The sequence below is a fragment of the Physcomitrium patens genome, chromosome 1 (genome assembly GCF_059467195.1).
Source record: "Physcomitrium patens ecotype Gransden chromosome 1, ASM5946719v1, whole genome shotgun sequence".
In the NCBI taxonomy this organism is placed as follows: Eukaryota; Viridiplantae; Streptophyta; class Bryopsida; order Funariales; family Funariaceae; genus Physcomitrium; species Physcomitrium patens.
Genome location: NC_143410.1, coordinates 2894800 through 2921959, shown reverse-complemented (window position 1 = coordinate 2921959; position 27160 = coordinate 2894800). Strand labels below are relative to the sequence as shown.

The window sequence follows — 27160 nt, the reverse complement described above, 5'->3', positions numbered from 1 at the left end:
TGCATTTCAAAGAGGGAATGCTCTGTTGCCACCTGTGGAGAAAATTGGGCGCGGGTCACTTAAGGAGAGCTATCTGCAATGGCTGTGTTGTTGAAAGAATTTCCAGATGCAATACATAAGAACTCGCGAACTCCGCTGCTAAAATAATGCATCGAATCGTGACTTATCATGTTGGCATCGAAAGGGGACCACACAATTTATGCAAATCTCTTTTCTCAAAAACTGAGCTAGACAACACTAAATAAACTTCTTGATCGGAGTCCTCGGAATAAAGAACTGAAAATAAGAGCAGACAACGATAAAGAACATGGATTTCACTGCCTCCTAAAACCAATCAAGGTCCCAGGAAACATATCACCAAAAACAATCCAAACATCAAAATCAATCTAACATATTGCAAACTTCCTCAACGGTAACCATCTAGTAAATAGAGCTAGCATTAGTTCTTCACACAATGCCCTATGCCGAAAAATCTACGTAAGCCTTACAGTACCAAAAAAATATTCAATAGCATTTCTACAAACTTACACCACTGTTCACTGAAATACATGATCGGCTCCATCTCTAACCTTCAGCCCATTCCCCCTACACATCCTTTTCCTATTTCAATCTTCACCTCTAATCCAGAACCATTGCTCTAACCAAGCTCCCTCCTCAGACTACCACCCTCTCTTTACCTGATACCAGCCCCTACCTTCCCTGCTCTCCACTCCTCCCAGCTCGGATCCACCGCGCCGCTCACCTACCCATTTAGCTTACATCCCCCCTTACCCCTCTCCTCCACTTCATTATCACATCACACATCTCTCCCTTCACATCATCCACCTCCACGTCTGCTCCGCCTCCGCACAAACACCACCGCCGCGCCATTCATGCACGCCTCCAACTTCCCAAAAACGACACCTCGCGCCAGCCCCCTCACACCCCTCCCCACCTCCACTACTTCCATAACCTCACGGACTTGTCGTGACTCGCCGACGCCACCATCCCGGTAGCCGCTGATGACGCCAGAGCCGCTATCAGGCCCTCGTGCGCTGGCACCGTCATGCTTTGCTTTTCCACCATGTTCCACAGCTCCAGTGACTGCACAAACGTACCCCTTCTTCATCAATCTCACTCTTCCACCCAACACACACGCCCATTCCATCACCCAACACCAACACACACGCCCATTCCCCACCCCCACCATCACCTGATAGCAACCGATCACTAGCAGCGACGGGTAATTCGGATGGAACACGCATGAATGGAACTTGTTCCCGTTGCAGCTCAGCTCGTGGATGCACTCTCCTTCCGCTCCGCCCGACCCCAAGTTCCACACTCTCACCGAATCCTCGCTCACAGACGCTACGAAGTCCCCGCTCGCATCCCAGCACACGGAGTGCACCGGTTTCGTATGTCTCTGCACGATCACACCAACACCACCGTCAACCCCGCAAACTGCACCACCCTCCCCCGATAACCACCTCATCCCGTCCGCCACAGACACCCTCCCCACACAACAACACCGTCCCCTTCACACCCGCAAATCCCTGCTCCGTAACGCCACCACCAAACACCCCAACACGTACCTGCAGGGTGTGCACGCATGTTTCTGACTCCACGTCGAAAATTGAAACCACGTTCTCTGCGGCGGCTGCAAGCAGCCTTCCTTGCCGAGGTTGAAACCTCATTTGCGTCATCCCCCCCTGCGCATCGCCCACACAACACTTGTTCAACTCGCTCCTCCCCAGCATCCAAACCTTCCTACCCTCCTCATTTCACCCCCACCCACACAAACACCTCCCGCACCTCACGTACCTTGAACACTCGTGTGCATATTCCCTGATTCACGCTCCAGTACCGAATCTCGCTGTCGCCGTCGCACGAACACAGAAGATCCTGGTTCAACGGATGGAAATCCAACGACATCACCGATGTCTGATGCCCCGTGAAAGTCCGCAGCGAGTAGTTGTGCTGCATTCACCACAACCTACCCCCCGTCAGATACCAAACTTCGCGTCCCCCTCTCCAACCCCTGTCTCTCCTACGCCACCCCCACCCCACCCCAACCCCAAACTGCCACTCACGCTGCACGCCCCGCACTCACAACTCACACCCAACCCCTCCATCCCCAACCACACCCACCACCTCGCCCAACCACTCACATTGTCGGCGTCCCACACCCGCACTGTTTTGTCGAACGACGATGTTGCCAGCCGTGCTGCATTTGGATGGAACCTCACGTCCGTGATCAGCAACGAATGCTCCTCCAGTGAACTCTTCAGACTCAGCGTGTCCATGTTCCACAAAACAGCCTGTCCAACCAACACCCCCGAACACGACCCTCCCCCCCCTGAGCCTCACAATCCACCAAGCCGTCACATACGCACCACACTTCCACCTCCCACAACCATCTACACATTTCCTCATGCCGCCACTCTCCTCCCACACTAGCGGAACCACCGTCCCCCCCACAACCCCACTACCACTACACCACCCAACTCCCATCCACCCCTCGCAGCCCCCACTCTGCCCACCATTGTTCCAAGCGCCACCCCAACCCACATCGCTAAACCCTTCTCACCTTCTTGTCGTGCCCTGCACTCGCCAACAACTTCCCGTCCGATGAAAAATGACAGCACACCACTTTGCTCGTGCTAGCCCGCAGGCACGTCACCTCGTTGAACGAGAAACCTGCCTCACCAGTCCCCACTCTGTCAAACTCTGCAACCTCGCCTACCCGCAAATATCTCCTTCTCCCTCTACTCCGCCATCGCCCCGCGCATCACACCTTTTCCTCCCAACCAGGATTCGTTCGCAACCGACTCACCTTTGGATACGTCCATACTGTGTCCGGCAGGACTCCTCTTGCTGCTGCCGAATAGAGATTCTCGTGGGTCTGCCTCCTCGTGGGACAGGAACGATTCCACGTTGTCGTCCAACGACCCATCCTCGCCAAAACGCTCTATCTCAGCCTGCAACCCACCACCATCACCATCATCACACATATCCCTTCCTCCACCACCACCGTCCCCTCCCCCCCCCAACATCCGCTCACATGCGCAACCACCACATCAACCCATCCAAACCACACAAACCTCTCCCACCACACCCCCTCACCTCCCACAACATCACCCACCCCCTCTCATTCCATCGCACTCCTCACACTGCGCTTCAAATCACTCCACTCACCACCGCCTATCCCCACCCCAACTCCGCCTCACCCACATCATCCACATTCTCTCCCACCCGCCGGACTTCACACGCCCCACCCCTTCCAGGTCCCCACAACCCGCGGGGCGTCTTCCCCAACCCACGCGCCACAATCCCCACACTCCGTCGCTGCCACCCATGCGACTGCCTCGGATCCAATCACATTAAATGCGCCACACACTACTCTCTTCTCCCCCCAACAACGCCCACAACTACCCCTCTACGCGGATGCGCGGATACCCGGATCCCGGATGCAAACTAACGGGTCACCAACTGGTTACCAGCTGGTTCGATGGTGATGCCAACGTCCCAGTCCCATCGGCACCATACATCAGTAACGACTTTGAGATGCTGCCACTATGTTGCAATGCTCCAGCCATGGACATTACGTCCCCAGCCGTGTGTGTAGATGGGGTCGAAGGTGCCGAGTTCGGACCCGCTGTGTTCCCGGTTCCTGTACTGTTTGCAGGGCCCGAGGATGACGCCGCCTGCTTTCTCTTTCTTGCACTCGGGGCAACCTTTGCAGCAGCCTTTTCCCCAACCCACACACATTTTAAGGTGAGGTGCTCTTATCTTGTCTCTCTGTGCGACGCTCAAACCTGCCCTTACAACCAAACAGTGCAAAACTACTTCAACCTCGTATGCTATCCCCTTTCGCCCTCACGTCAACACCCTCCCGACTCCATCCCTCCGGCTTCAACCCTCCTCACAACTCCATCCCCACCGCCCCACCACACGTTCCATCAACCACTTCTGTGCCCGACCCCTCCGCTCCACTCCCGCTCCAAATCAACCACCACCCCATCACACATCCACAAACACCACTCCTCCATTCCCGACCCCAAACCACCCATCTCAATCCACCTCCACCTCCACCTCCATCTCCACCTCCACCTCCACCTCCATCTCCACCTCCACCTCCACCTCCATCTCCACCTCCACCTCCACCTCCACACACATCATCCGCCACCCCCCATCACGACCATCCTGCTGCCTCCACCACTCCCACACCACCCGCCACAAACCCACTCGTGCGCCATCCCCAAATCCACCCCATCATCCAACCCAACAATACCTCCCAACTCCACACTCACTACCTCCATCTCCACCCACTCATCCAAACGCCTCCTCGTCCCACGCGCAAACCCAATCCCACCACCTCCACACCGCACCCCCACGCTATCCCACACCACTCCCACGTCATCTCCCCGTATCCTTCCACGCGCGATCAACCACTTCCCCACTTCGCCCAACACCAAAATGCTTCATCGTTACACCAACCGTACCTGCTTTCCCGTGCCCGTGCTGTTCGTGCTCGGACTCGGCTCCACGCCTCCGTACACAGCGTCGTTCTGTCGGAACGAGTTCGACACGTCCACGTTCACTTGCCCCGACCTATCCTGCTGCTGCAGCGGCGTCGTCGGATTCTGCTGTTGATGATTGCCACCCTGCTGCTGTTGCTGCTGCTGTTGTTGTTGCTGCTGCTGCTGCTGCTGCTGCTGCTGCTGTTGCTGCTGAATATGTGCAAACTGCTTCATTTGTTTAACATAAACAACCAACAGACCCAACCACCTCAGCTTCCATTCAAAACATGCACCGCGCTGCCTACCCACACAACTCCACATCGACGTACTCTCCACTCCTAACCAAACAACCAACACTACCAAACCACCCATCTCATCCAATTCCCACCCTCTTCCACCTCCTCCTCCATCACATCCGCTGCCCCTCCCCTCCCACTCTGTCTCCGCTGCCCAACTCACCCCTCAACACCCCCACCATGTCCCACCCAACACCTTCACGGCCTCATGCTCCACCACATTCCAAACCGTCCAAACGCCCCACCCTCCTTCATCACACTTCACTAACATCTCCCTCTCCCCGCAAATCCATCACCTTCCATGCAACCACCATGCCAAACACACATCCTCTACCACCCCCCTCCAAACCATTCCACGCCTTGCGTGCACATCTACGAACCTTCATCATCAGCTCCGATTGATTTGGATCCTGGGGGCCCCGTGGTATTGAAGGACCTCCCTGCATCGGAGAACCCACCCCACCTCCTGATAGATCGCTGCTTGCATTCGATTGCCCGTCCTTCCCCACCACGCTTCTGTTTCCCAGCAGCACGCGGAAACGCCGCGGATCCATCTCGTTCAACAGCGGAGAACCTGACGTTGACATGTTGCCCTGAGCCTGGGCTTGTAACAGAAGCTGCTGCTGCTGTTGTTGCGTCAGCATCTGAAACTGTTGATACTGATTCGTCCCTTGCAGGAATGGTTTCTGCGCTTGCCCTGCTAGCCCTGGTCGAAGTTGATCCATGCCCTGCCATCAACGCGCGCGCACACACACACACACACGCACGCACGCACGCGAGCGCGCGGGTATAAACAACACATCATACGCAACATATCCAACACCTCTCCAACACGGACCCACGCACCACTGCCATCCGCACAACTTGCTCCCAATTTACCACCGCCCCACAAACGTTCCCATCTCCACACCATGCCGCCTACCCTTCACGTTCCGGACGCACCGGGAACCCACAAACACCACTTCCTCATCACTCTCAAATGTCTCTGGGAAGCACATCCCGCCAATGTGTGTGCCTCGCCATCTCACACTTCCACTCCTGCTCAACCAACATGCTACACCACAGTCGGTTGGATACTCACCGGCAGTGGCCACCCTTTCAGCGATCCTTGATTCACACCTTGGTTTACACCTGCTGACCCTACACACTCGTTAGAACCATCCATCTTTCCCCAACACCACCAACACCACCATCCTACCAACTACCCTACCTTCACACTACCCACTCCTTGTCACCAACCGCCCTCCCCACCATCAAACGAAACCAACCTGGACTCAACAGTGCAGGTTTCGTATGTCCAACCCCTGGCACACCAAACATGGCCGCGTCTGGAGCTGGAGACCTTTGGTTCAGCACATCGTTCTTGTTGTCCTACAACGCCAACCACAACCCAGTCACCAACATGCTTCTCCATCACTTCTCCCACACAACCCTACCTATGCACCTGCACACTCCGCACAACCCATACTGCGCCCAACACATCAATGCTCGCCCCGCTACAACAACCCATCAACCACCACATGCTTCACGCCCACCTGCGACGATCCTGACATCTGCGATCGCGCTTGAACCTGTTGCAAAGCAGTCGTCGCGTTGCCAGCCAGCAATGGCCTGTTCCAAACAAACCCCCAACTCACCGCATCAACCTCTCAATCCTGCTCTCCTCAACATACCATCATCCCACCCCAACCCTCACCAAACTACCAACCACCAAACCACCCCACTCCTGTGCACTTGCAACGCCCAGCGCCCCGCAAATCACGCGTCGCATTCACCACCTCAACCCACCAGGTACGCCCACATGCCATTACCTCTGCAACCACACCACCCAACGTCCATGCGTCGTCAGAACCCAACAACCAATCCTTCGCTCCTTCCTGCCCACCGCGTTCCACTCAACTAAACACCCTCTGCCTCCACTACACCACAACCACACCCATGCCTCTGCCCACACCATCACCACACACGCGCCGCTCAATGTTCAAACCATCCCCTCGCCCCCAAAACCCAACACGCGCGTCTTCACTACCTTCATGGCCGTCTCGTCCAGTGCGTCCCTCTGATGTGGGTGCTTCAGCCGCTCTTCGTATATTTTCGTAGCCATCGCATTCGCAGTCGGCTGTCGTAGCATCGCATCTGCGCCCAGTCCATTTGCCGACCCGTTCAACAAGTGCGAGCTCGCTTCTCTTCGCTGCTGTGCGTGCCGCTGTTGCAAGATCTGGAGTTGCATCTGCTGCAACTGCTGCTGCTGGTGTTGTTGCTGTTGTTGTGCTTGGGCTTGTTGCTGTTGGTGCTGTTGTTGATGCTGAGCTTGCTGTTGATGCACTTGTTGTTGCTGCACCTGTTGTTGCTGGACCTGCTGCTGCTGCTGCTGAGCATGCTGCTGTTGTTGTGCTTGCTGTTGCTGCACTTGTTGCTGCTGCTGCTGGGCCTGAGCCTGAGCCTGCGCCTGAGCTTGTTGTTGTTGTTGTTGCTGCTGCTGCTGCTGCTGAAGTTGCTGCTGTTGCTGCTCACGAGCCTTCAACTGTTGTGTCTGATCACACCCAACAACACCACCCACTGTCAAAACGCACCCCACATTACTCGTGCGACTCCCGCCTACGCCAGTCCCCTCAGCGTCCACAACACTTCGCTGTGTACCTCCCGTTCATACAATTACAACCCACCCTACTCACGGACACCCCGTATCCAACCCATCACGTACTGTCCTTACACTCCTCGCGCTCTCCCACCACCCCACAACATTCCTTCTACCATCGCACCTCTCTTTCCCAAACCCCTTCTGTGCGTCAACAATTTGTCTAACCAACACCGGAGCCCATCCCTACAGTTTCACCATGCCACTCCAACACCACACCGTCCTCACCTCGATGTACGAGGCTGCCACTTCCGAATGCTTCTCATTTGTGCGAGCAATGAAAATATCCCAAAATACTGACCACCATTCAAATAGAAACCCTCCAGGCGCATCGATGGCTGCAAAAATTAGAACGCCAACTCCATCGGGTCAGTCAAATGCACCACAACACGTTGCCCAATTCCCCAATCGGGCTTCCTTCCCTTCACACACCAAACCCTACCACGGCTTTACGTTATCCTCCGTGCAGCACCAATTCCACAAACTTGCGTTGCGCTGCTAAAAACTTCCAGTCGCAACAAAATCCCGCATGCATCCGTACATTCCTTACGTAATGCACCAACAACAGCCCCACCGACCTGTCATACTACTCCTACTCCCTCACAACCCTCTCTTCCTGTCGGATCCACCTAAACTACTACCTTCGCCTCTGCCTTCACCATGGGACCGGACTTCGTGACATTCTTGCATCAGTAGCCCCTCATCGACACAGCACAACCACAACATAAACGTACCAACAGGATCCGACGAAACCTTCCCCTCGTTCAAAAATGCTTTGGCTGATGCTTGCAGGTTTCTCTTTATCAGATAGTCGTATATATACACATCCAACCTGCACAACAAACCCACGTGGTCTGTCATCGTTACAAGGGTTCTCCCCGCCACACACCACACCTCAGACTTCACGCTCTACCACAACGAATCATCCCGATCTTCTGACCCAAACTTGACGACATCCCTTCCACGGTGAGCCGCTCAATGACTCCATCAATTGCTCCGATCAACTTGTTCTCTGCTCCTGCGTCACCTGAACTGCTTCCATCTTTGCTTCACGACAGTCCACTTGATGCCCTTTCTATTCTAGATTTTCAAAACACGAAACTGATAGACACCACTTACTGATCCCCGTTTGTTCCAAGAAGTGTGTTGGGGCACATTGAAATAGTATTGACAAGACGAGCGCCGTGCTCCGTTCATTCGTGCTAATTCATAAGTGATTAGCCTAACACACATTAATTGTCATTTGCCGTACCTCTTCAGCATTTCCGTTGAAGGAGGACGGTGCTCGTGATCAAGCTCCACTGAACCTCATTTCATGTAATTGAAGCTTCGAATTTGGGTTTCTTAAAACTGTTACGGAAGAATAAATTCTACAAAAGAATGCGGGTTCTGAACTTTGCTAGCATGACATAGTAACGTCGATCTGTCTGCTTCGAAATGATCATCACCTCGAAGATGTGCCCAAAGTTAATTTCCTAAGCGAAGAATTCTCGATGTTCCATTTAAGGCAAATGCACGAAAACTTCGAGAAATACACACTCAGATGAACTTCCTGCTGTCCCGAAACACTGCTCCTTCTACTTGTAGGAAAATGCCTCACTTGCCACAATTCAACATGATGAGTTACAGAGTGGAATCGACAGTAATTCAGCGAGGCTAGAATACCATGAGTGCAACCATGATTCTTGCATGGTGTTCTGAACAACCACGAATCTCGTAGCAACATCCCCAAAATCGCAGAACGACTCCCACTTCCTCAGCTCAAGATGGCATCCACTACCGCTACTAACCAAAACAAAACTAATGCTCTCTAGCACAGAAGTGTGTCGCGTTTCACTAACCGACAGATCGAATCACTGCCTTTGCAAGTGATCGTCTAACAAATCATCAACTTGCACTGCTTGAATACTCAACCCAACCACCAAGAAGCAAAGACAGAATTTTCCGAATGCTGAAAATAAACACCTACTTAATAAGCACTACACAAAACTCCACCCGCTGCCGTGCCCTAATGCGTAGTTAAAGAACCCATTCCATCACCAATACCCCCCCCCCGTCCGCTTCTCTACCCCATCCGAACCAAAATTTCAAACCAGCGCAAACGCACAAGCATTTAACCTCTGTGAAAACTCATCCGGATGCTGCCCATACTCAGGAAGCCCAGAAACATGACCGAAAATGAAAACAACAACAACAACAACAACAACGCTTCTGCGAGTAAAAGCCCTTACATCTTATCGGCCTCCCAGTTACTCTGCGCCATCGCCACGCGACGAGCAGCACCGACTGATTCCCCCAAAGCCCAGACTTGCTCGCTCCACCCAGCCAACTCTTTCCTCCTCCCCCTAATACATCTCTGTCTCTCTCCTTAGATTTCCTTCGAGTTTCTTTTCCTTGCACTCGAGTTGCCGTGTCCGAGCGCGCCCTTGACCTTGCGAGAGTCCCTCCGACACAAAGTCTCACCCCTCTGGAGGCTTCCTCTCTGCTTCTTCTTCTTCTTCTTGTCGCTCAGCGAATTAGTCTCGATAGCCGGTCCAAAGCCCATCACGGCCTACACGTCGGTGGTCTGCATAGTCGATGACCTTCCGTCGTCGTCGTCGTCGGCCGGCTTCTCCGTTACCCCACACGTGAAGCCACCAGTGCAACTTGTCTTAATTATCGTTCCGTTTAGAACTATCTAGCAACGACGTTTCGTCCGTCTCCGGCATCCGATCGGTGTGTTCGTGGGCCCGTCGCTTGACTGCCGCTCTTCTGGGTCTCCGTCAGTAACACTGGGCAGCGGGCAGCGGAATGTTCCAGACACACGGTTTTGGGTCTCGATGGGCCCCTTTTGAGCGCGCGCGTGAAAGGGACTCGACATTGACACGAGACTAAGAATCTTTATGTATATCTATTCATAAATACTCGTATTTCATTGTTATGTATTGCATACTTGTTTACAAGTGATTTACTACATATTTATTTTTTGTATACTTTCTAGCATGGCTTGGAATTACTGTTTTCCTACTCACAATGTTTATAATATACATATATATAGAGAGTGAGAGAGACTTATTGTAAGTTCATTATAGTGACCAATAATAAGGGAATTAGAGTTAGGTTTTGGTAATAGCATTAGACAACTTTAATTGCCTATTGTGGCTTGACATGTATTTGGTTATCATGCACAAAGAGTTTGATATCTGAATCTGCAAGTTACCTGAAACGGATTATTAATATAAACTTACTCAATTGAAGTGTTTAATTTAATATTTCAAACAAATTATGAGAGCTTTACTCCTCATATGTTATCTGAATCATTGCATGTACACACACAATGATGTTGGTTATGAATACAGTTAAGTAAATACAAAGTGATTTGCAACATTAAAAACAAAAACAAAAATATAGTAGAAAAATAGTTAAGTATGTATATGTGAAACACTTGAAATAAATAAAATGAATAAAGAAAATTTAACAATATTTTCCAAATAGGACTTAACAAAATATTTAGTAATATGAAAATATTGATTAAAAAAAATAATAACAAACAAATAAAATATCATTTCACCATTAAAAAGCGATGGGATATTCACCTAACTCAGAACACGACAAAAAAAAATAACACTCTGAGAATATGTACAAAGCATTCTTCTTTCAATGGGGTTTGTCTTTTCCATTTGCATTATTCTCTCTCTTTCTGTCTTTCCACTATAAGATTTTATTGTATAAATATTGCATAAATATAAATATACATCCTTTACATACATCAATTACAAATATATCATGTTTCACTTTATATTCAAAATGAAAATAAGAATAAATCGCAATTCTTATTTACTAACAAGAACCAACAAATTGAATGTTGTAAGAAAATTCTTCTATTTCAATTATATATATAAATATAAAATATGGGTGTGCTTGTTATGTTATCAAAGTTTGACCCATGAGGATTCTAATGACAAGCAAGGAGTAGCTCCTCTCCATAGCACAATGTCTTTGAGGGTTTTTATGGATGTAGTGCTTGGATATATATATATATATATATATATGTACATATACATACATACATACATACATACATTTTTTATTTAGATCATAATAAGATAAATGTGTTATTTATTTCTTTCTATATGCATGTGATTTTATGTATGTTTTCTAAACACTAAAATAAATATCATGAATACATAACTTCATGCTCTTTTATTTTTTAAAAATAACAAGAAATGAACATGGACAAAATAATTTAGTCAATTCAAATATAATAAATTATTTTTTAAACAAGAAGTATTTGTATTTAAAATTTATTATATATAATAGAAAAAAATATTCTATATATATGTATATATATATATATATATATATATATATTAAAAAATAAGTTTTTTGTGTAGTATTATATCAAAAGACCTATTTATTATGTAATTACAATTCAAATTCTATACCATACATTTAAATAATATTATAAAAGTTCAAGCTCATAGTTTATTCAATGAACTTTTTTACGTGTGTATTAATAAAATAACATGTTTCTAATGATAAAATTTGGAGTGTAGAGTTTTTCAAAAAAGTTACAACTACTTATTCATAATTATTTTAATTATTGTAAAAAATAAATAATATAAAATTTACCAAACAAGAAATTCTATAAATTGTTTCCAACAAGAGGATGCATTTATGTTTATTCAGTGAATTTCACATTACTCACAATAGTTTTTTAAAAGCATCATTTTAGGCTGTATTTTATAACTTGAATTCAAAAATTACATCTGTACACTAATTACACTAACTACACTGGTACAAATAATGTAAAATTCATATAATTATATTTCATTAAAAATCATTTCAAGAATGAATTCACTATCTTTAAGAATGAAATATAATGCCATAAAAACAATGTAAGTGAAATTTATTGTATTTTTCATTGAGAAAAAATAAAAAGAAAATCAAATATTTATACATTAATACATATTTGATGCCCTATATATATATTATGAATAAATAATAGTATTTATAATAAAGTGCTATATATATACATATATATATGAAATTAATAATTAGGTTAATTTATTATGTTAATTTTGAATACTGAAATACTGACATAGAAATTTAGCTGATTATTAATACATATATATATATATATATATATATATAGATATCATTTTAAAATAATGACCAGTAAAAGATATTTATACAATCATCTGTATTTGAGTAACACTGGTATACTCGCTGAGAGCAAGATCTGTTAGGACATTTTAACATTTTTTATTTTATTTTACTTTACTTTTATGTGCACTACTACATATCTAGATCTAAATCATGGATCCATGAAATATTGAAGTAAACTATTTCAAGCAGACAATGATTTTACTTTCTGAACCCCATGCTAAGATTTAAATAAATTATTTTAAAAAATATATTAACTAATATTCTTCTACCTAAATCAGACATATGATTGTAACTGAACGTAAACAATCTAAGATTGTTGTGGAAGACTAGGGTTGACATTCAGAAATAACACCAACTGCAATAACTGTCAGTTAAATTACTTAAAAACTTTCTTAACAAATATTAAAACATAGATATTTTTGATGTTGCAAATAAACAATACATATGTTTTCTTGGGTAGTGTATGGAATCTTAACCTTCTAATTTTTCAAAATCCTACATCAATATTAAAGCATCACTTTAATATTTCATTAAGAGTTTGATCTTTTGTATACTAAATATTTAAACAAAAAATACAAGAAAATTTTGAAAATTTTAAGGTTTTGAGAATCATTTTCATATGAGTTGCAAGTAGTATGTATTTTATTTTATTTTATTTTTTTATGTTTTTGAGCTTTGAAAATGTTTCTTAGATGAGAGGCAATCAAACAAGAACTTCAACTTTGGGGGAAACATATAACATTCTTGAAAATATAGAGTATCCACCAGAGAATTCAAATACCACCAAATTCTCAATATATGATTTACATTCAGTGAAGAAAGATATAGTAACAATATTTGATGCTGCTCAACATGGTGACTCAAAGGCAATTATGCGATTCTCCAAAGTCAAACACTTTGACGTGGATGCCAAAGTAAACTCATCTCAATTCTAATTCATTAATCTATGGGTTCAAATTAACATTTATTAAATTAAACTACCAATTTCTTACAATATCTTTTATTTCTATACAATACCTATTAAAACAATGGTATTGTTTCTATTCGTGTCATGCATGGTATTGTTTGATAGATTCAAATGAATTATGAATAGATCGTTTATTTATGATTTTTTTTTAGAGGAAATCAGGTTTAAAGTTGCCATTTTTTTATTTTTATTTTTATTTTTTTGGTTTTTTTTGTTTCATTCCCTTCTAAATTTGTTTGTATACATATAGGATCGAGTTGGAAGAACGGCATTGATTTGGGCATGTGATTGTGGGAATCTACAATGTGTTGAAACTCTCATTCGATTGAGTGCAAGTGTTAATGCAAAAGATACACACACAGGAAGGTAGCTTTTGTGTCCATATGTATACCTATTTGTGTAAATAAAGTTGAAGAATATAATAAACAAATAGTGTTATTAACAACCACTCTACAATCTGTACAATTTGCATTAAGAAATGACACTTTTGATCATTTCAAAAACATATATATATATATATATATGAATGATAAAACAATTCTTTCTCTCTATGTACATATACATGAATGATAAATAGATAGATAGGAGACGAATTTAACAAGCAAAATGATTGTTGAGATCTAGAAGAATTTTGCTAAGAAATCTTTATCATAGATAGGCGACAATTATTGCAGATAGTGTGAACATTTGAGTGATGATTTGTTGAGTTTTTGGACATATTCTTGTTCATGATTTTTGTCGCATGTTTCAAAAATAAATAAATAAAAATCAAATGAGTTTAGCCAAAAAGCATTAGAATAAATATTTCAAAAAGCAATGAATAAAAATTCTTTGGAAAAAAAAAATCAACTAATCACCTTAAAAGTTTAGTCAATTGGGGAATTTATTTTTCACCTTTGTATAGTTGGGTTCAGCGAATGAGGGAATTTTGAGGACGGACCCCACTACATTTGTATAACAAAAATTGCATGAAATTGTTGGAATAATAGTCACATTGTCCCATGGCAGAATGGCTATACATTGGGCAGCACGAGCTGGGAATTTGCCCATTGTTAGTATCCACATGTATTGATGTTCATGCAAATTCTCATATTATTTGAAAAACAACCATAACTACTTATGTTAGATTTGCTTGACAATGGAATAAAATTAAATACAATTCAAAGAAACAACGTGTAATTTTACGGTCAACATACTATTCAAGTATAACAAAATATAATTTATGTAATCATGGATGTGAATCAACAAGGCTAGAATTAAATAAATAAATAATGATGTTGGGTTATTATAACTATTGCGCTTTGTTATGTTCCTCTAAAAAATTAAAAATAACAATAAAAAAAAGCTTATAAAATTATTCTATGTGAAAATACTACATTAGATATCTTACATTGCTTATGGCTTTTATACGGTTCATAAAAAAAGCAATTTGTCCTTTACAAAACGACCTTGTGTAGAGTTTTTGATGCAATATGGAGTTGATTTTTTAAAAGAGGACAATTATGGGTTGACTCCTTTGTATTTAGCAAAATCCAAGGGTCATGAAGGGGAAGCCGTGTTTCGATATCTTCTTAGCGAAGGAGCTCCATACAATGAAATAAAGACTATTGATCTCCGCAAAGTGGAAGAGGAGATTGCACGTAAAATGGCACTATACCAAGCTCAATATGATGATGATGAGAATTCATAAATGTGTATATATATATATATATATATATATAAATATATATAATCAAAAATGAATTTTGAATATTTGAAGGGAGAGATTCATGAAAGATAACCATTTTTCATTTTATTTACTTTAATTGAGTTCCCATTGAATTTATTTTAGTACAAGCGCATTGGTGTTCAAGGTCAAACAGAGCTCTGTCATTGCATGATATCATTGTTGTATCAATACTTGTTAACAAAATGTTTTCAAATGGCAATTTTATTTTTATTTTTATTTTTGTTGTATCTGTGATTTTTTGTTAACAATTTTGAGTGGATGAAAGACATTTGTGTAAAAAAAATGTAATTAACTGGTTTTCAAAATATACTTGCGTAATCAGACATATGTTTTACTTCTTCATAAAACATTTCAGATTTTAACAAATTAAAATTTGATTTCATAACTAATTTTGTTTATGTATGTGTATGTGTGTTTGTATATTTATATCTATCTATCTGAATGTATGTGTGTATGTATACACACACACCAAATGAATTTAGAATGCTTAAATCCATATTAAATCATTGAAATAATTTAATAGATATGTGTAAAAATAAAAAAGAATCAGTTTTATATTTTTATATTTTATTTAAAAAAAAATGTTGAACAAAGTAAGTTGAATCAGAATTTTGACTTTTGATCCTTTTTACTAAATTCAATATAAGAGATTCAATTGTTTTTATTATTTCAAAGAAAGTCAATGAATCAATAAATTATGTTGTCATGAAAATGTTGCAATGGTGTTAAAAAGACATTTCATATTATCAAACAGAGCCTGCAGTTTTTTTGATACATTGTATTCATACTTACGTACATGCAAATGATATGTATGTGTGTATATATAAAAATATAACTATTCATTAAGAATATGTTTTACAAGCAAGTGAACATCATTCCTCCTCTTAGTGAATTATCTATCTTCTGTTAAATTACATTTAAATGATTGTTTTGGAAGCTTAACCTAGACTCCAATTCCAAACGGAGAACAATTAGTGTGGGGAAAAAATAGTATTTGAGCCGCCCCAAAATGGGAAGGAGAGCCCCCATTGATGAGAGTCATCCAAGGGGGAGGGGGGGCATTCATCCAACAAGTAAAAGGAGACCAAAAGGAAAAGAAAGACGAGATCCGAAAGATAAAGGTGCGAGGAAAGAAAAGGAAAAGGTAGAGTGTGTGGGTGGAAGTTAAAGAAGGCGAGGAGCCACATTATCCACAAACGGGGAATGTAGCCAGGCCTATAACCACGGAACACCGCAATTTCGTGGAAGCTTGAACTAACGCGAGAAATTTAAAACCAGCCGCAGGGGACTTTTCAACGTCGGGGGATCTTCGTCCTCGTCCCTTCGCCAATCGCCGGGATTCCTCCGCTGCATCTCCAGCTCCACTGCGGGGGTTTCTGAGTCTGGCGAAGTTGTTAGGGATTTGGGCTGATGAGTGAGTGGCCTTGGTTTGACTTGAGCTGGTGCGACGAGGCGGAGTTGAGAGGGATTGTTGGTCTCGGGAGGAAGCAAGAGCAGGAAGATGAACGTGTGGGGTGAGATATAGGGTTCGGTTTTAGGATTTTTGGTGGAGGAGGATGTGATCTGGAGTTTCGCGGATTGCTAGTGGGCTGGTTCATGATGTAGCCCAGAATGTGGGTGATTTCTTCGATTTGTAAGATCTCTGCTGGATTACGTCAATGTGCAATCTAGTGGTGTAGCATTGCAATTGTATCGTGAGCGTTTTCTAGTTGTTTTTGTGAATCGGAGTTGTCGTGAGCTCAGAGATTATGTATTTTGGTGGCAGGCGTAGGATGATGTAGGATTACTAGGTGGTGAACGAGCTAGTGGGTAGGTCCGGGGTTGGAAATTGGGATGGCCACTGTGGGGAGATGGGTATCACTAGGTCCTCCGCAGTATTCGCGCATGGTGCCGGGCTCAATGGTCCCCAGGTACCATTTGATTTACGGCGTGTACTTGGGAAGGAAGGGGTGCTGTTGGACGAGTCGAAAGTGGTCTCGACAAAGAGGAAGTAGAGTTGGAGTGGGATCATTTGATGACACGGAGCTCACCATCAATGGGGCTGCCAACGCCAATGAATTTGGGACTCTGGCCTTGTTGTTCTCTGACTCTCAGGACGATGACGGCTCGGTTGCTGACGTCGGGATGACTTTCAATGTGCCCAGTGAAATTGACGAGTCCAATGAGTACGATTCCCAATTTTCGTTCTCATGCTAGTGTATTTTGAGATGTGTTTGTTCTGAAGCGTCTGTAATACTTGGAGTAGCGGGAGTTACGTATGGCAAACTGGCTGTTGGCAAGTAGGTCCGGCATACATGCGTTTTTGCTCATATCATGGGTGAAGAAATACTTCTTCTGCAATTTAGGAACAAATGTACTCACAAATGGGTAATTCCGTGACATTCAGGAATTCTGAATTGTGTAGAAGGTTGTCTTCGTGAATATCGTTTTGGAATTCAGTAAGTAAGTCCTCAATTGTAACTAGTTCACCAGCTCACGGTTTACTCAAGAGGCTTACAGCCGAAACGAAAGCCGGTTTTGACGTGGTCACAGTACGACTGTCTCTCGCTTGGTGCAGAATGTGCTGCTAATTTAAGAAATGGCTTCGCTTTTGATTAACCTGTGCTTTACATCTTACTACGAATTATGAACGGAAGGTCGAATGCGAGACAAGGATGCTTGTTTCCTGTTGGAATTTCAGATGGCGTCCCACGCCTAGTAAATTTGAAATTTAGAATGGATTGCCAACAAAAAAATAATTACGGATATCAGTGGTATATGGGCAGTAGGAGCTTTTTTCTGGCAGTGGCTTTAGCCCGGTGCCGGGATGATTTACACAAAAAGGGTAGAATTACGCACAGGTGTGGTTTCGTTTTTTATTTTTTATTTTTATTGTTGATATCAAGTTGAATTGCAGGTTGTATGATAAGCTTGCTGGAAACTCATTGGCTGGGGAATCGAGAATTGGCGGAGCGGATATAGAGATCGACTTAGAGGAAGAACCAGATTCTGAGCAGGGGCATATTGAAACCTGGAAAGAGGGTATAGATAACCGGATTGGAAAGAGTGCATTCCAGCAAGCCAGTCGGCTACTCGAAGCAGTGAACAAAACTTTGGATGGACTTGAGGATGGTCTTGTAAAGCATGCAGAGGTACTTTTCCCGCGAATATGGACGGGTGCATTCATTTGTATTTGAATAGGGAATGGTTACAGGGAATAGCTAATCTACGACTGACTTTCATCGTCGGGTTTGACCAATGTACATGGCAACTCTCATAGGTATATCATTCTTCGTGTCATTTTGTGTAAAAGCTAGTGTCCCCTGTTCTGTTAGGAGACCTCGTCGTTTCCGGAGTGGGTGATTCTCATATCACGTGTTTTCGTACGATAACTTGCATATTCTTGATTCACCATGGTTTTAGTTCGATTAGCCGAGCTCACTATTACTTGCTCCACTCAAGGTTGTGGGATCTCTGGGCTACGGTCTCTACGGAACACCTCAGAGAGTTCTCATTGTTGATAAGCTGAGTGTGAAATGCTCAAATTTTCTTTGGGCAGACTAATTTTCCCAATTCATGGTGTGCAGAATGTTGCTGAAGAGTCGCGGCAAATATCGAGAGAAACACAATCACAGGTTAGGAGCTCAATACTTTTGAGGCAAATTCAGTAGCACAAGTGTGTCTCGGCTGACATGTGTCAATGCTATCCCGAACCAACTGTTCAAGGTATTTCGTCTACACGGTTGTTCTTAGGCCCATAACAATCCTTCTACATGTGAAGAGGCTTGTGCCAGTTAAAAGGGTTAGAGACATAAAAGGTCGCGTGAAGGTAGATGGAAGAATCGTTTTTCTACTTGGGCAATTTACTTAGGAAGGTTACTTGAATTCCCTTAAGATATTTTCTGAGAGCTAATCACGTGTCTCGAGCTCGCATTCCTGTTTCCTTGAAAAACGCAGGGATGCACCTATTTTAGAAGAATGCTATGTTGCCATTATGGAAGCAGTATCTTTCCTTGTACAATAACCATGAATGATTACGACCTCTATGAGATAATTATCCGTTTAGCTAGTCCGTCTCATAGCATACAGTTGTAAGAAGCGAATGGGGATAATTAGGCACATACACTCTTAACACCCACTTTCCAGAATCCATCTTTGTTTAGATAACCACCCTGAGGCAGTTCCTCTAGGTGCTTATCTCATCGAATTTGGACTGATTAAAAATGGTTGTATAATGGAAACTAGCATGGAATCAGCAATTACTGATCGGTCGTTGTGCTCATCCTCATGAAGCAGTTTTTCGAGGTGGAGCAGATGCGAGAGGAGTTATCAGTTCGGGACAACCTCCTCGAAATGCTGTGGCAGGAGGCAAATAAAGCTTCTCTAACATTAAGGACTGCCACTCAAGTAATACACTGAGACCCTGGTAACTCTTGCATCAATTTTTTCTTTTTCATGGCAATGATAAACTTGGTAGGGTATAGAGAGTTTTCTCTGTTGCTATGTCTCTGACAAGTATTGCTGACGGCGTATACATTTTCAAATTAATAGAAAGTGGTGCGTCATGCAATACAGGCCATGGCAGCAGCAGAGGAAAAGATAGTCTACTTGCAAGAGCAACTGGATATGACAGCTGGCTCTCTGCAACAGGAAAGAGAAGCAACTCAACGGGCTCTTGATCTCTTCTCCAATTCGTTACTGGTACGTCTCTGGAAGAATTACTCCTTTGGGTACCTTCTATATTTTATGCTCAATGATGGTCAGTTTTACTTAGTGACTCATTGATTGGTAACGAACGTCCAGCTACACAATTTGTGCAACTATGAACTGAGGATTTGAATTTTCTATACAAAATTGTCCTCATGTATATTTGGGCAGATGAGAACGGTAGTGAAAAGTTTATATTCTATAAATACATTCTGTCTTGTGAACTTATGTGAAATTCTAAATGTTAAAGTTCTACTCAGAACACGGGATTTAGGTTTTATCCTCATCTAAAAACTAAGATGTTTCTTGATGTAGGCCCTCTCTGATGCCGAAAAGCGTATGAGAGAACTTGAACAACAAGTAGAGATTGGTATGCACGGTTCACAAGTTCAGGAATCTTCTACTGAAGTGAGTTCATTGCACACCATCACTTCTATTGTGAGCGTATCCTTAACTTTATTGGCTCGCCTTTACAACGTCTAAACTAGAATTAAGAGTCATGTGGATCGTGTGGAGGATTTTCAGACACAAAAGTGAATAAGACAGGCCATGTGCAATGAATATTGCCACAGTTCTAATGTGCTACTTGTCGAGTGGTAAGAGCTTTCTTTTGTATGCTTGGTGGAGGTCTAGTAGCAGTATGAATCTCAATCTTTGAAAAATTCAAGTTCTTTCCTGGCTTGCTTTTAAAGAGTTAAAAAAATTTGCGAGACTTAGCTGAATTAATTCAGCTGGAGAACAGGACTGAATTTTGGTGGTTACATATGGACAAAGAGAGTCTTATAAAAGTGTCATGTTGGTCTGTATTCCTTGTACTTCCCCACTTCAGGTATTTTGTCTATTGGTTTGGAGATTGACTTAATAAGCTGGTATATGTAACAGAGTTTAGCGAATCAAGAGGAAGGAGTGGAGCCTTTCACCGCTGAAGGGGCAATATTACAGGAGGAAGTGCATTCAAGAGACGTGCTGTTACAAGAGGCTAAGGATGACATGGTTCGGAGTGCAGATTCTTTAAAGCTGGCTTCGCGTATTGAGCAGGTAATGCTCTCCTAAATTGCAGCACCGTGGCTTAGACAGTATTATAACTATCACCACTGCGATTGTTATCACTATTGTATTTCTATTACTGTTGATAGTATTATTAGTAATACGATTAATGTAATTATATTTCCTTAAAGCTTGCAAAGTTAGTAATAGTAGTTTTCAAAAATGTTATCTGTAGATCCCTTCAGGTTTATCCTTTTAATGTAAACTATAGATGTATCCAAATGAAGTTTTTGTATACTTAGGCGTATAGGGTCAAAGGTTGTATAGCACTGAGTACGAAGAAGGAGGTTTTAACTGTATAAATTCATTATTACTATACCAGCATCTATTGTTAGAAAAATTATGGTTTTATTCTTTTTACATATTTGCAGGAATTGCGTGCAAGCATGGAGAGGGAATTGGAATTGACACAGAACTTGGAAAGTCATAAAGAGCTAGTTAAAGAACTTCAGCAGGAGCTGGCTGAGAGTTATACAGCTACGCTGGCTGACCAGGTGGTTCCTATCCCATTTTAGATCAATATACAGTGCTGTTTCCTTGAATTATAAAGCTTAACAGCTTGATGCATTTGGCTCTCTTATTCACCTGGATTATGAACAACACATCTTTTTATCCTTCAAGTGTTTGTCGTCAGACTTCTGTAAAGCATTCGAGGAAGTCAAATTTCAGATGACTATGCTAAGTTCCTTGCATCTTTCTACTTCCACCAGGCTTTGCAACATATGGAGAAAATGGTGAAGGACCTCAAATATGAGGTTGAAATCCTTAGCGACGGATTGGGAGCTGGGGACAATGCCTCTAACATTATGAGTGAGAAGGCGGGTCATAGACTTGGGTTCTTAACCAACGCTTCTGAAAACCGAGAGGTCTTTAACTGCCCTGATACTCCCACTCTCTGTGTGCTTGATCCCCAACCGTTTGGATAATAATTTGTTGCAGATCTTCTAGGAGTGTGTTCATCACGTTCTGGCTCTAAAATTTCCATCCTCAGTTTCTACTCTTAAGTTTTTCGTAACCATTTATTGGCTGGTGCGGCTTTAGAAGAACGCTTGAAGTCAATAATAGCCTATGTTTCTGCATCAAGATGTATTGTATCATGTCTAGAGTGTGCCAAAAATTTTCTTTAGATTAATTGCTAACGGATCGATTGTGAAATGTGCAGTCAGTTCGACAATTGACGTCATATGTTAAGGAATTGAAGGCGGAGTTAACACTTAAGGATGAGAAGATTGCTTCATTACGGAGTGAGCTTTCTCAAGCTGAGACTGCGTTGCAACAGGGGAGGATTGCGTCTAATTCTACTCCTGGTGTGCTGACTACTGCTCAATCTAACAAGTCCGCAAAACGTCCAAATGTGGAGGTACATTCATTCATAATGATTCAACTTAGCCCATTAGAAGTGCGTGGCAACTGCTTGGGTTGTGTCCTGCTTTATACATGAACATGTATCTAAGAGAAAATCCGTTTTTCATTCAAAGCATACGATTTGTTGCTGAATCAATTAGCATAGTTATGTACTGGGTTGTAAGATTTCTTGTAGAAAAAGAATCTTACGAGAACCTCCTAGAAGATTTCAGAGCTTCATAACTTTCAAGGGGCTGTCCTTTTGGGAGACTTGTTTTGATAGTATTGTGTACGAATGTCCCCTTGCAGGTGAAAAATTTGAGAAGAAAGTCTAACCGGAGAAGACTAAAAAGTTCTTCTCATAGATCTTCCCCACAATCTTGAGAGTTCTTACTACTCAAGCTGTAACATCCATTTCGCAACTGTAGGAAGCGTTTTTCACGAGCGATTTGTGCAGATCATCTGTTAATACAGCAACATTCACTTGATTTGTGCCCCTTTACATCATCACCAACTTGGGTATCCCTGCAATGAGAAATTAATGATACTCTGGAGGCAGGAACTGCCGATTCACAAGCAACCATGGTACCAGTCTCTGGTCTGAGATACTGATTTACGTAATGATATAGTTCTTTCAAAAAATTAACGAGGAAAGCAGTGTTTGTACATGATTATGAACAAAGTCTTCCGCTGCAAAACTTGTTTGATCGTAGCAACCAGAACTGGATTGTCGTCTCCAAACTTGAAACCTAAGCAGTCAGGGATCATTAGACACAGAGCACATTCATCCTCCCATGGCAAAGCTATAGAAAAAGCAGCCAGCTTCTGCTCCTGTTGGAACTCCTGCTCATCTCTTTCGTGAAGTGATTGATTTTGCCCAAGGTTGAATAAGATATTCAATCAACAGTTATACAACTTTTGTATAACTAAATGGTTTGTGGGTGATCGTTTTTCATAGGCATGTAGTGTGTTGTTAATGTCACAACAGTTTTTTATTATTGCCACTACACCTGCCATTACCATCACAATTGTCATCACAATTTTTGCTAATGCCATTATAACTTGCCATCCATCACATGCTGTTACAACTTTGGATAATGTCACCAAAATTTGTCATCCATCATATGCACTTACAAATTTTGTTAATGTCACAACAAGTTGCTTTAAATTTGCATTGCACACCATAATGGATAAAAGTGCATATTCTTTACAAATATGTATGGTAATGTTCCATAATGCATATTGTGATGTGCAATGTAAGTTTAAGACATCTTGAAGTGATATTAGCAAGTTTTTTGATAACATGTTATTAGCAACAATAAAAATATATATATATATATATATATATATATATGTATATATATATCAAAATCAAAATCAAGTTGTGATATACTTTTACTTTGTGATTGTGAGCATCTCCAAGGTCAAGTGGTCTAATATATAAATATACATATATGTAAAACAAAAACAAAAAATTGTAATTGAGTGTGAAAATGGTATAAATTAGGATATAAAATTATTTAGATTTAAATTAATAAGAGTATTATAAGGACTTGAAAAAAAAAATAGAACAATACAAATTATATTAATACAATTATTATTGTAAGATGGTTTTAAAATATTTTTTAAATTGAAAAATAATAAATATATCTACCTAATCCTAAGAATAGTAAAGATCTACTATTTATTTTAATTTTTTTTTAAAAAAAACTATTGCAAAAGATATGCTGTATAAAAAGAGTGTCTTTTAGATATTGTTGTTATTATGTTTTTTTACAATTTTTCTAACTTCAACCTAAGAGTAGTTTAAGATATTAAACGACAAAAAAAAAAAATAATAATAATATTAGTAATATATAAAAAGGCCCAATATACAAGGATAAATCTATAAAAATTTATAGATTCTTGTTTGATTAAGAAATTGGTACATTGTGTATATATATATATATATATATAAGATTTTTTAAATATTATTCTTTAAATAGAAATAGGATTCAATCATATACATATTTTTTAAACAATTATTTTTAAATATCCTAATTCTTAAAGATATTAAATTATTGTTATCTAAAGTAAAAAAATCCACATTGGAATTTGCAAAATACAATCTTCTTATTCCAAATTGATTCTGATTTATCATATATTTTTCAACCTTACTCCAAAACATAATGTAAAAATATTTAGTATGTATATTAGTAAGAAATGCCACTAGAAAAATACTTTCTACTTATTTATTTTACTTAATTATTTTTTTATTTTTTAAGTGTACTAACACTAAGGTTGTATCATCATTTATATTTAATCTTATTTGATGCATGACAAAAACATAAAATTTTATTTAAATATCATTTGATATAATTTATCATATTTATTCTTTAAAACAAATGTAATAATACTCATGAAATTGTTAAGAATATGAATTTATCAAAATTTATCAAAAAAGAACTAGAACTTGGATAAAAATCAATGAAGAAAGAAATTCAAGAGGCATATTTTTGGAATGAGTATTGTTAAAGACAAAGACTTTAAAGAATCTTAAATTAAGATTGGAGTATATGATAGACATTAATGAGAGTAAGGTTTGCTTCAATCTTCCATCCACATATAATAAGCAAGACAAAGATTGTGTTGAAGCTGGTTGAAGACTACACAGTTTTAAGACAATTGTCTAAATTGTAGGACACTTCTATAACAATTTCTCAACTTTAAATAAACTTCTTAAAAACATTTGTAAAACTCTATAGTGCATCAAAGGACACCTATAGATCCAACTTGCATCTAATAGAATTTAATTATTTTTTATAAAGAAGATGTTATCTACCTAATAAAGTTTTGTATACTTATATTTATTTCTATTTACTTGAGTAGTATGGATGCTCACAATATGTATACCAACATAACTATTTGCTTCATTATCTAATTTCTTAATTACTGAGTTATTAATTTTAATAAAAATATTTTATTACATAAAAAGAATGATTTCTTTAAATTTTTCACATTAATTTTATAAAGTATAAATTATACATATTTTTCATAAAGACAATAATATAAATAATAATAATAATAATAAAGAATCATTATTTTAAATTACAAATTACGACCAGAAATGTTGGTAAAAATATGTAGATTAGACAAGAAATACAACACTATGATAATTTCTACTAATCTTTCAACTCTTCGTTTTAAATATCATTTAGAATATGTTTAATTTTATCAATATTTTAAAATATTCTTAAATTCAAGCTATAAGGATCTAAGAAATAATATATATAATTGAAATATATAAAATTATATATAGATTTAGATATATAAATGTTATTCACAAGAAAGGTCTTTCAGATATATATATATATATATATATATATATATACATATTTGTATATATATATATATATATATATATATATATATATACATATTTGTATATATATATATTTGTATATAAATGTAGAATATACAAGAAAGGTCTCTTGTATTATATAAGAACTACATAAAATAAACTAATTTAAACTATTCTTAGGTTAAGATATATGGATTTTCTATGGATATATATATATATATATATATATATATATACATTTTTTAAATCTTAGACTTCTTGTACTTAAATTTATCAATTTATTTTGTATTCAAAAACAACTTCTACAGTGTATATTGTATATATTTTTCATTCTATTATCTTTTTTAAATTTTATTTTTTTCATTATGGTTGCTTATTGTAAAGATAAAATTAGTTTCCTTAACAACTTCTTTCATGTACAGAGTTTTTCTTTTTTCTTTTTATGTTTTTTTAGATGTGTTTTTCTTCAATCTCTTCTAGTTTTTGTTTTTATTTTTATAATTATTACATTAATTTTATATTCTTATGTTTTTATTTTTATTCATTTTCAGAACATTAAAAAAAGTTGCATAGATACATTTGTCACTAGTATTGTGCAAATGTTCTTTGATTAGAATGAAAATTTCATCCTTTATTTATTATTCATTCATTTTTGTATTAGAAGTTAAAATACTAATTCTCTTCACTGATTTCAAAAAGACTCGTGTGATAATTTCTTACAAGTATTACAACTCTATTAATTACTTATTTTTTGAAAATGTCAAAATTGCATGTGTGGGCCATCATTCATATTTAAAAATAAAAATAGTCTAAAAAACCATATAATATCATCCACAATGCAAAATTTCTTTTTTTTACTACTCAAACATTAACTTATGCTTGCAAAATGCACTCAATAAAAATGAAAATCTCAAAAAAAATATTTGATCAAAAAGTACACATTGCCACTACCACATTATAAAATTGGGTTTATTTATTTTATTTTATTTTATTTATTTATTTTATTTATTTATTAGTACTACGAACTAACTGAAAGCCTCTGCACTTACATGACCTCGTTGCCACCTTTTTGTATGTTTTTTTTTTTTAAAAAAAAAATAAAAAAAATAAATTAAATTAAATTAAAACTTGATCAATATTCACAAATATTTTTTTTTACTGTAGCTTATAGTCTAATGGCTTTCAAAAAAAAAAAAAAAAAAAAAAAAAAATCAAGGGAACTTGAATTTGTTTTGAAAACTTCTAACAATTTATTAGTAGGAATCTGAAGTTGTCACCAACTCCTGAAAAGATAGAATGTAATTCAACATCTATTTTACTATTTTAATATATATATATATATATATATATAATCAGAGTTTGAGGATGGAGATTTTACAAAATAATGGTTATGAACAAGGTCACATTCTTATTTATAATATACAAGTTTGTGCCTCAAAATTTGTTGCATTGCTTTGTTAGACCAT

At 39.9% G+C, this 27160-nt stretch overlaps 2 protein-coding genes across 17 annotated transcripts; one reads left to right on the top strand and one right to left on the bottom strand.

Annotated features, from left to right (window-relative positions):
• Nucleotides 1–490: 490 nt before the first annotated feature.
• Nucleotides 491–9888, bottom strand: LOC112292118 (transcriptional corepressor LEUNIG-like). 7 transcript variants are annotated; one of them, XM_090255703.1, is made up of 17 exons: nucleotides 9665–9888; nucleotides 8168–8265; nucleotides 7662–7771; nucleotides 6825–7328; nucleotides 6331–6408; nucleotides 6064–6166; nucleotides 5877–5935; nucleotides 5176–5523; nucleotides 4482–4727; nucleotides 3477–3725; nucleotides 2813–2957; nucleotides 2567–2676; nucleotides 2148–2297; nucleotides 1801–1956; nucleotides 1572–1688; nucleotides 1193–1402; nucleotides 491–1083 (listed from the first exon to the last, which is right to left on the bottom strand). In XM_090255703.1, exons 1-17 carry the CDS (start codon nucleotides 9694–9696, stop codon nucleotides 940–942), a joined length of 2859 nt encoding a protein of 952 aa, XP_090111829.1. In that variant the 5' UTR covers nucleotides 9697–9888; the 3' UTR covers nucleotides 491–939. The 7 variants fall into 7 exon arrangements, with proteins under 7 accessions (XP_090111829.1, XP_090111850.1, XP_090111867.1 ...); XM_090255724.1 differs by having other exon boundaries at nucleotides 4482–4724; XM_090255741.1 differs by having other exon boundaries at nucleotides 5877–5929.
• A 2868-nt stretch (nucleotides 9889–12756) lies between these two features.
• On the top strand, nucleotides 12757–23376 carry LOC112287454 (uncharacterized). Of its 10 annotated transcripts, none has more exons than XM_090255560.1 (15): nucleotides 12757–12947; nucleotides 13274–13495; nucleotides 13799–13914; nucleotides 14557–14603; nucleotides 15006–17442; nucleotides 18174–18408; nucleotides 18844–18891; nucleotides 19550–19663; nucleotides 19832–19957; nucleotides 20279–20371; nucleotides 20846–21001; nucleotides 21382–21504; nucleotides 21721–21876; nucleotides 22173–22370; nucleotides 22664–23269. In XM_090255560.1, exons 5-15 carry the CDS (start codon nucleotides 17111–17113, stop codon nucleotides 22736–22738), a joined length of 1656 nt encoding a protein of 551 aa, XP_090111686.1. In that variant the 5' UTR covers nucleotides 12757–12947; nucleotides 13274–13495; nucleotides 13799–13914; nucleotides 14557–14603; nucleotides 15006–17110; the 3' UTR covers nucleotides 22739–23269. The 10 variants fall into 10 exon arrangements, 8 of the variants coding, with proteins under 8 accessions (XP_090111686.1, XP_090111671.1, XP_090111746.1 ...); XM_090255545.1 differs by having other exon boundaries at nucleotides 12935–13042; XM_090255620.1 differs by lacking the exon at nucleotides 12757–12947 and having other exon boundaries at nucleotides 12977–13495; nucleotides 15006–16890; nucleotides 17043–17442.
• Nucleotides 23377–27160: the final 3784 nt, after the last annotated feature.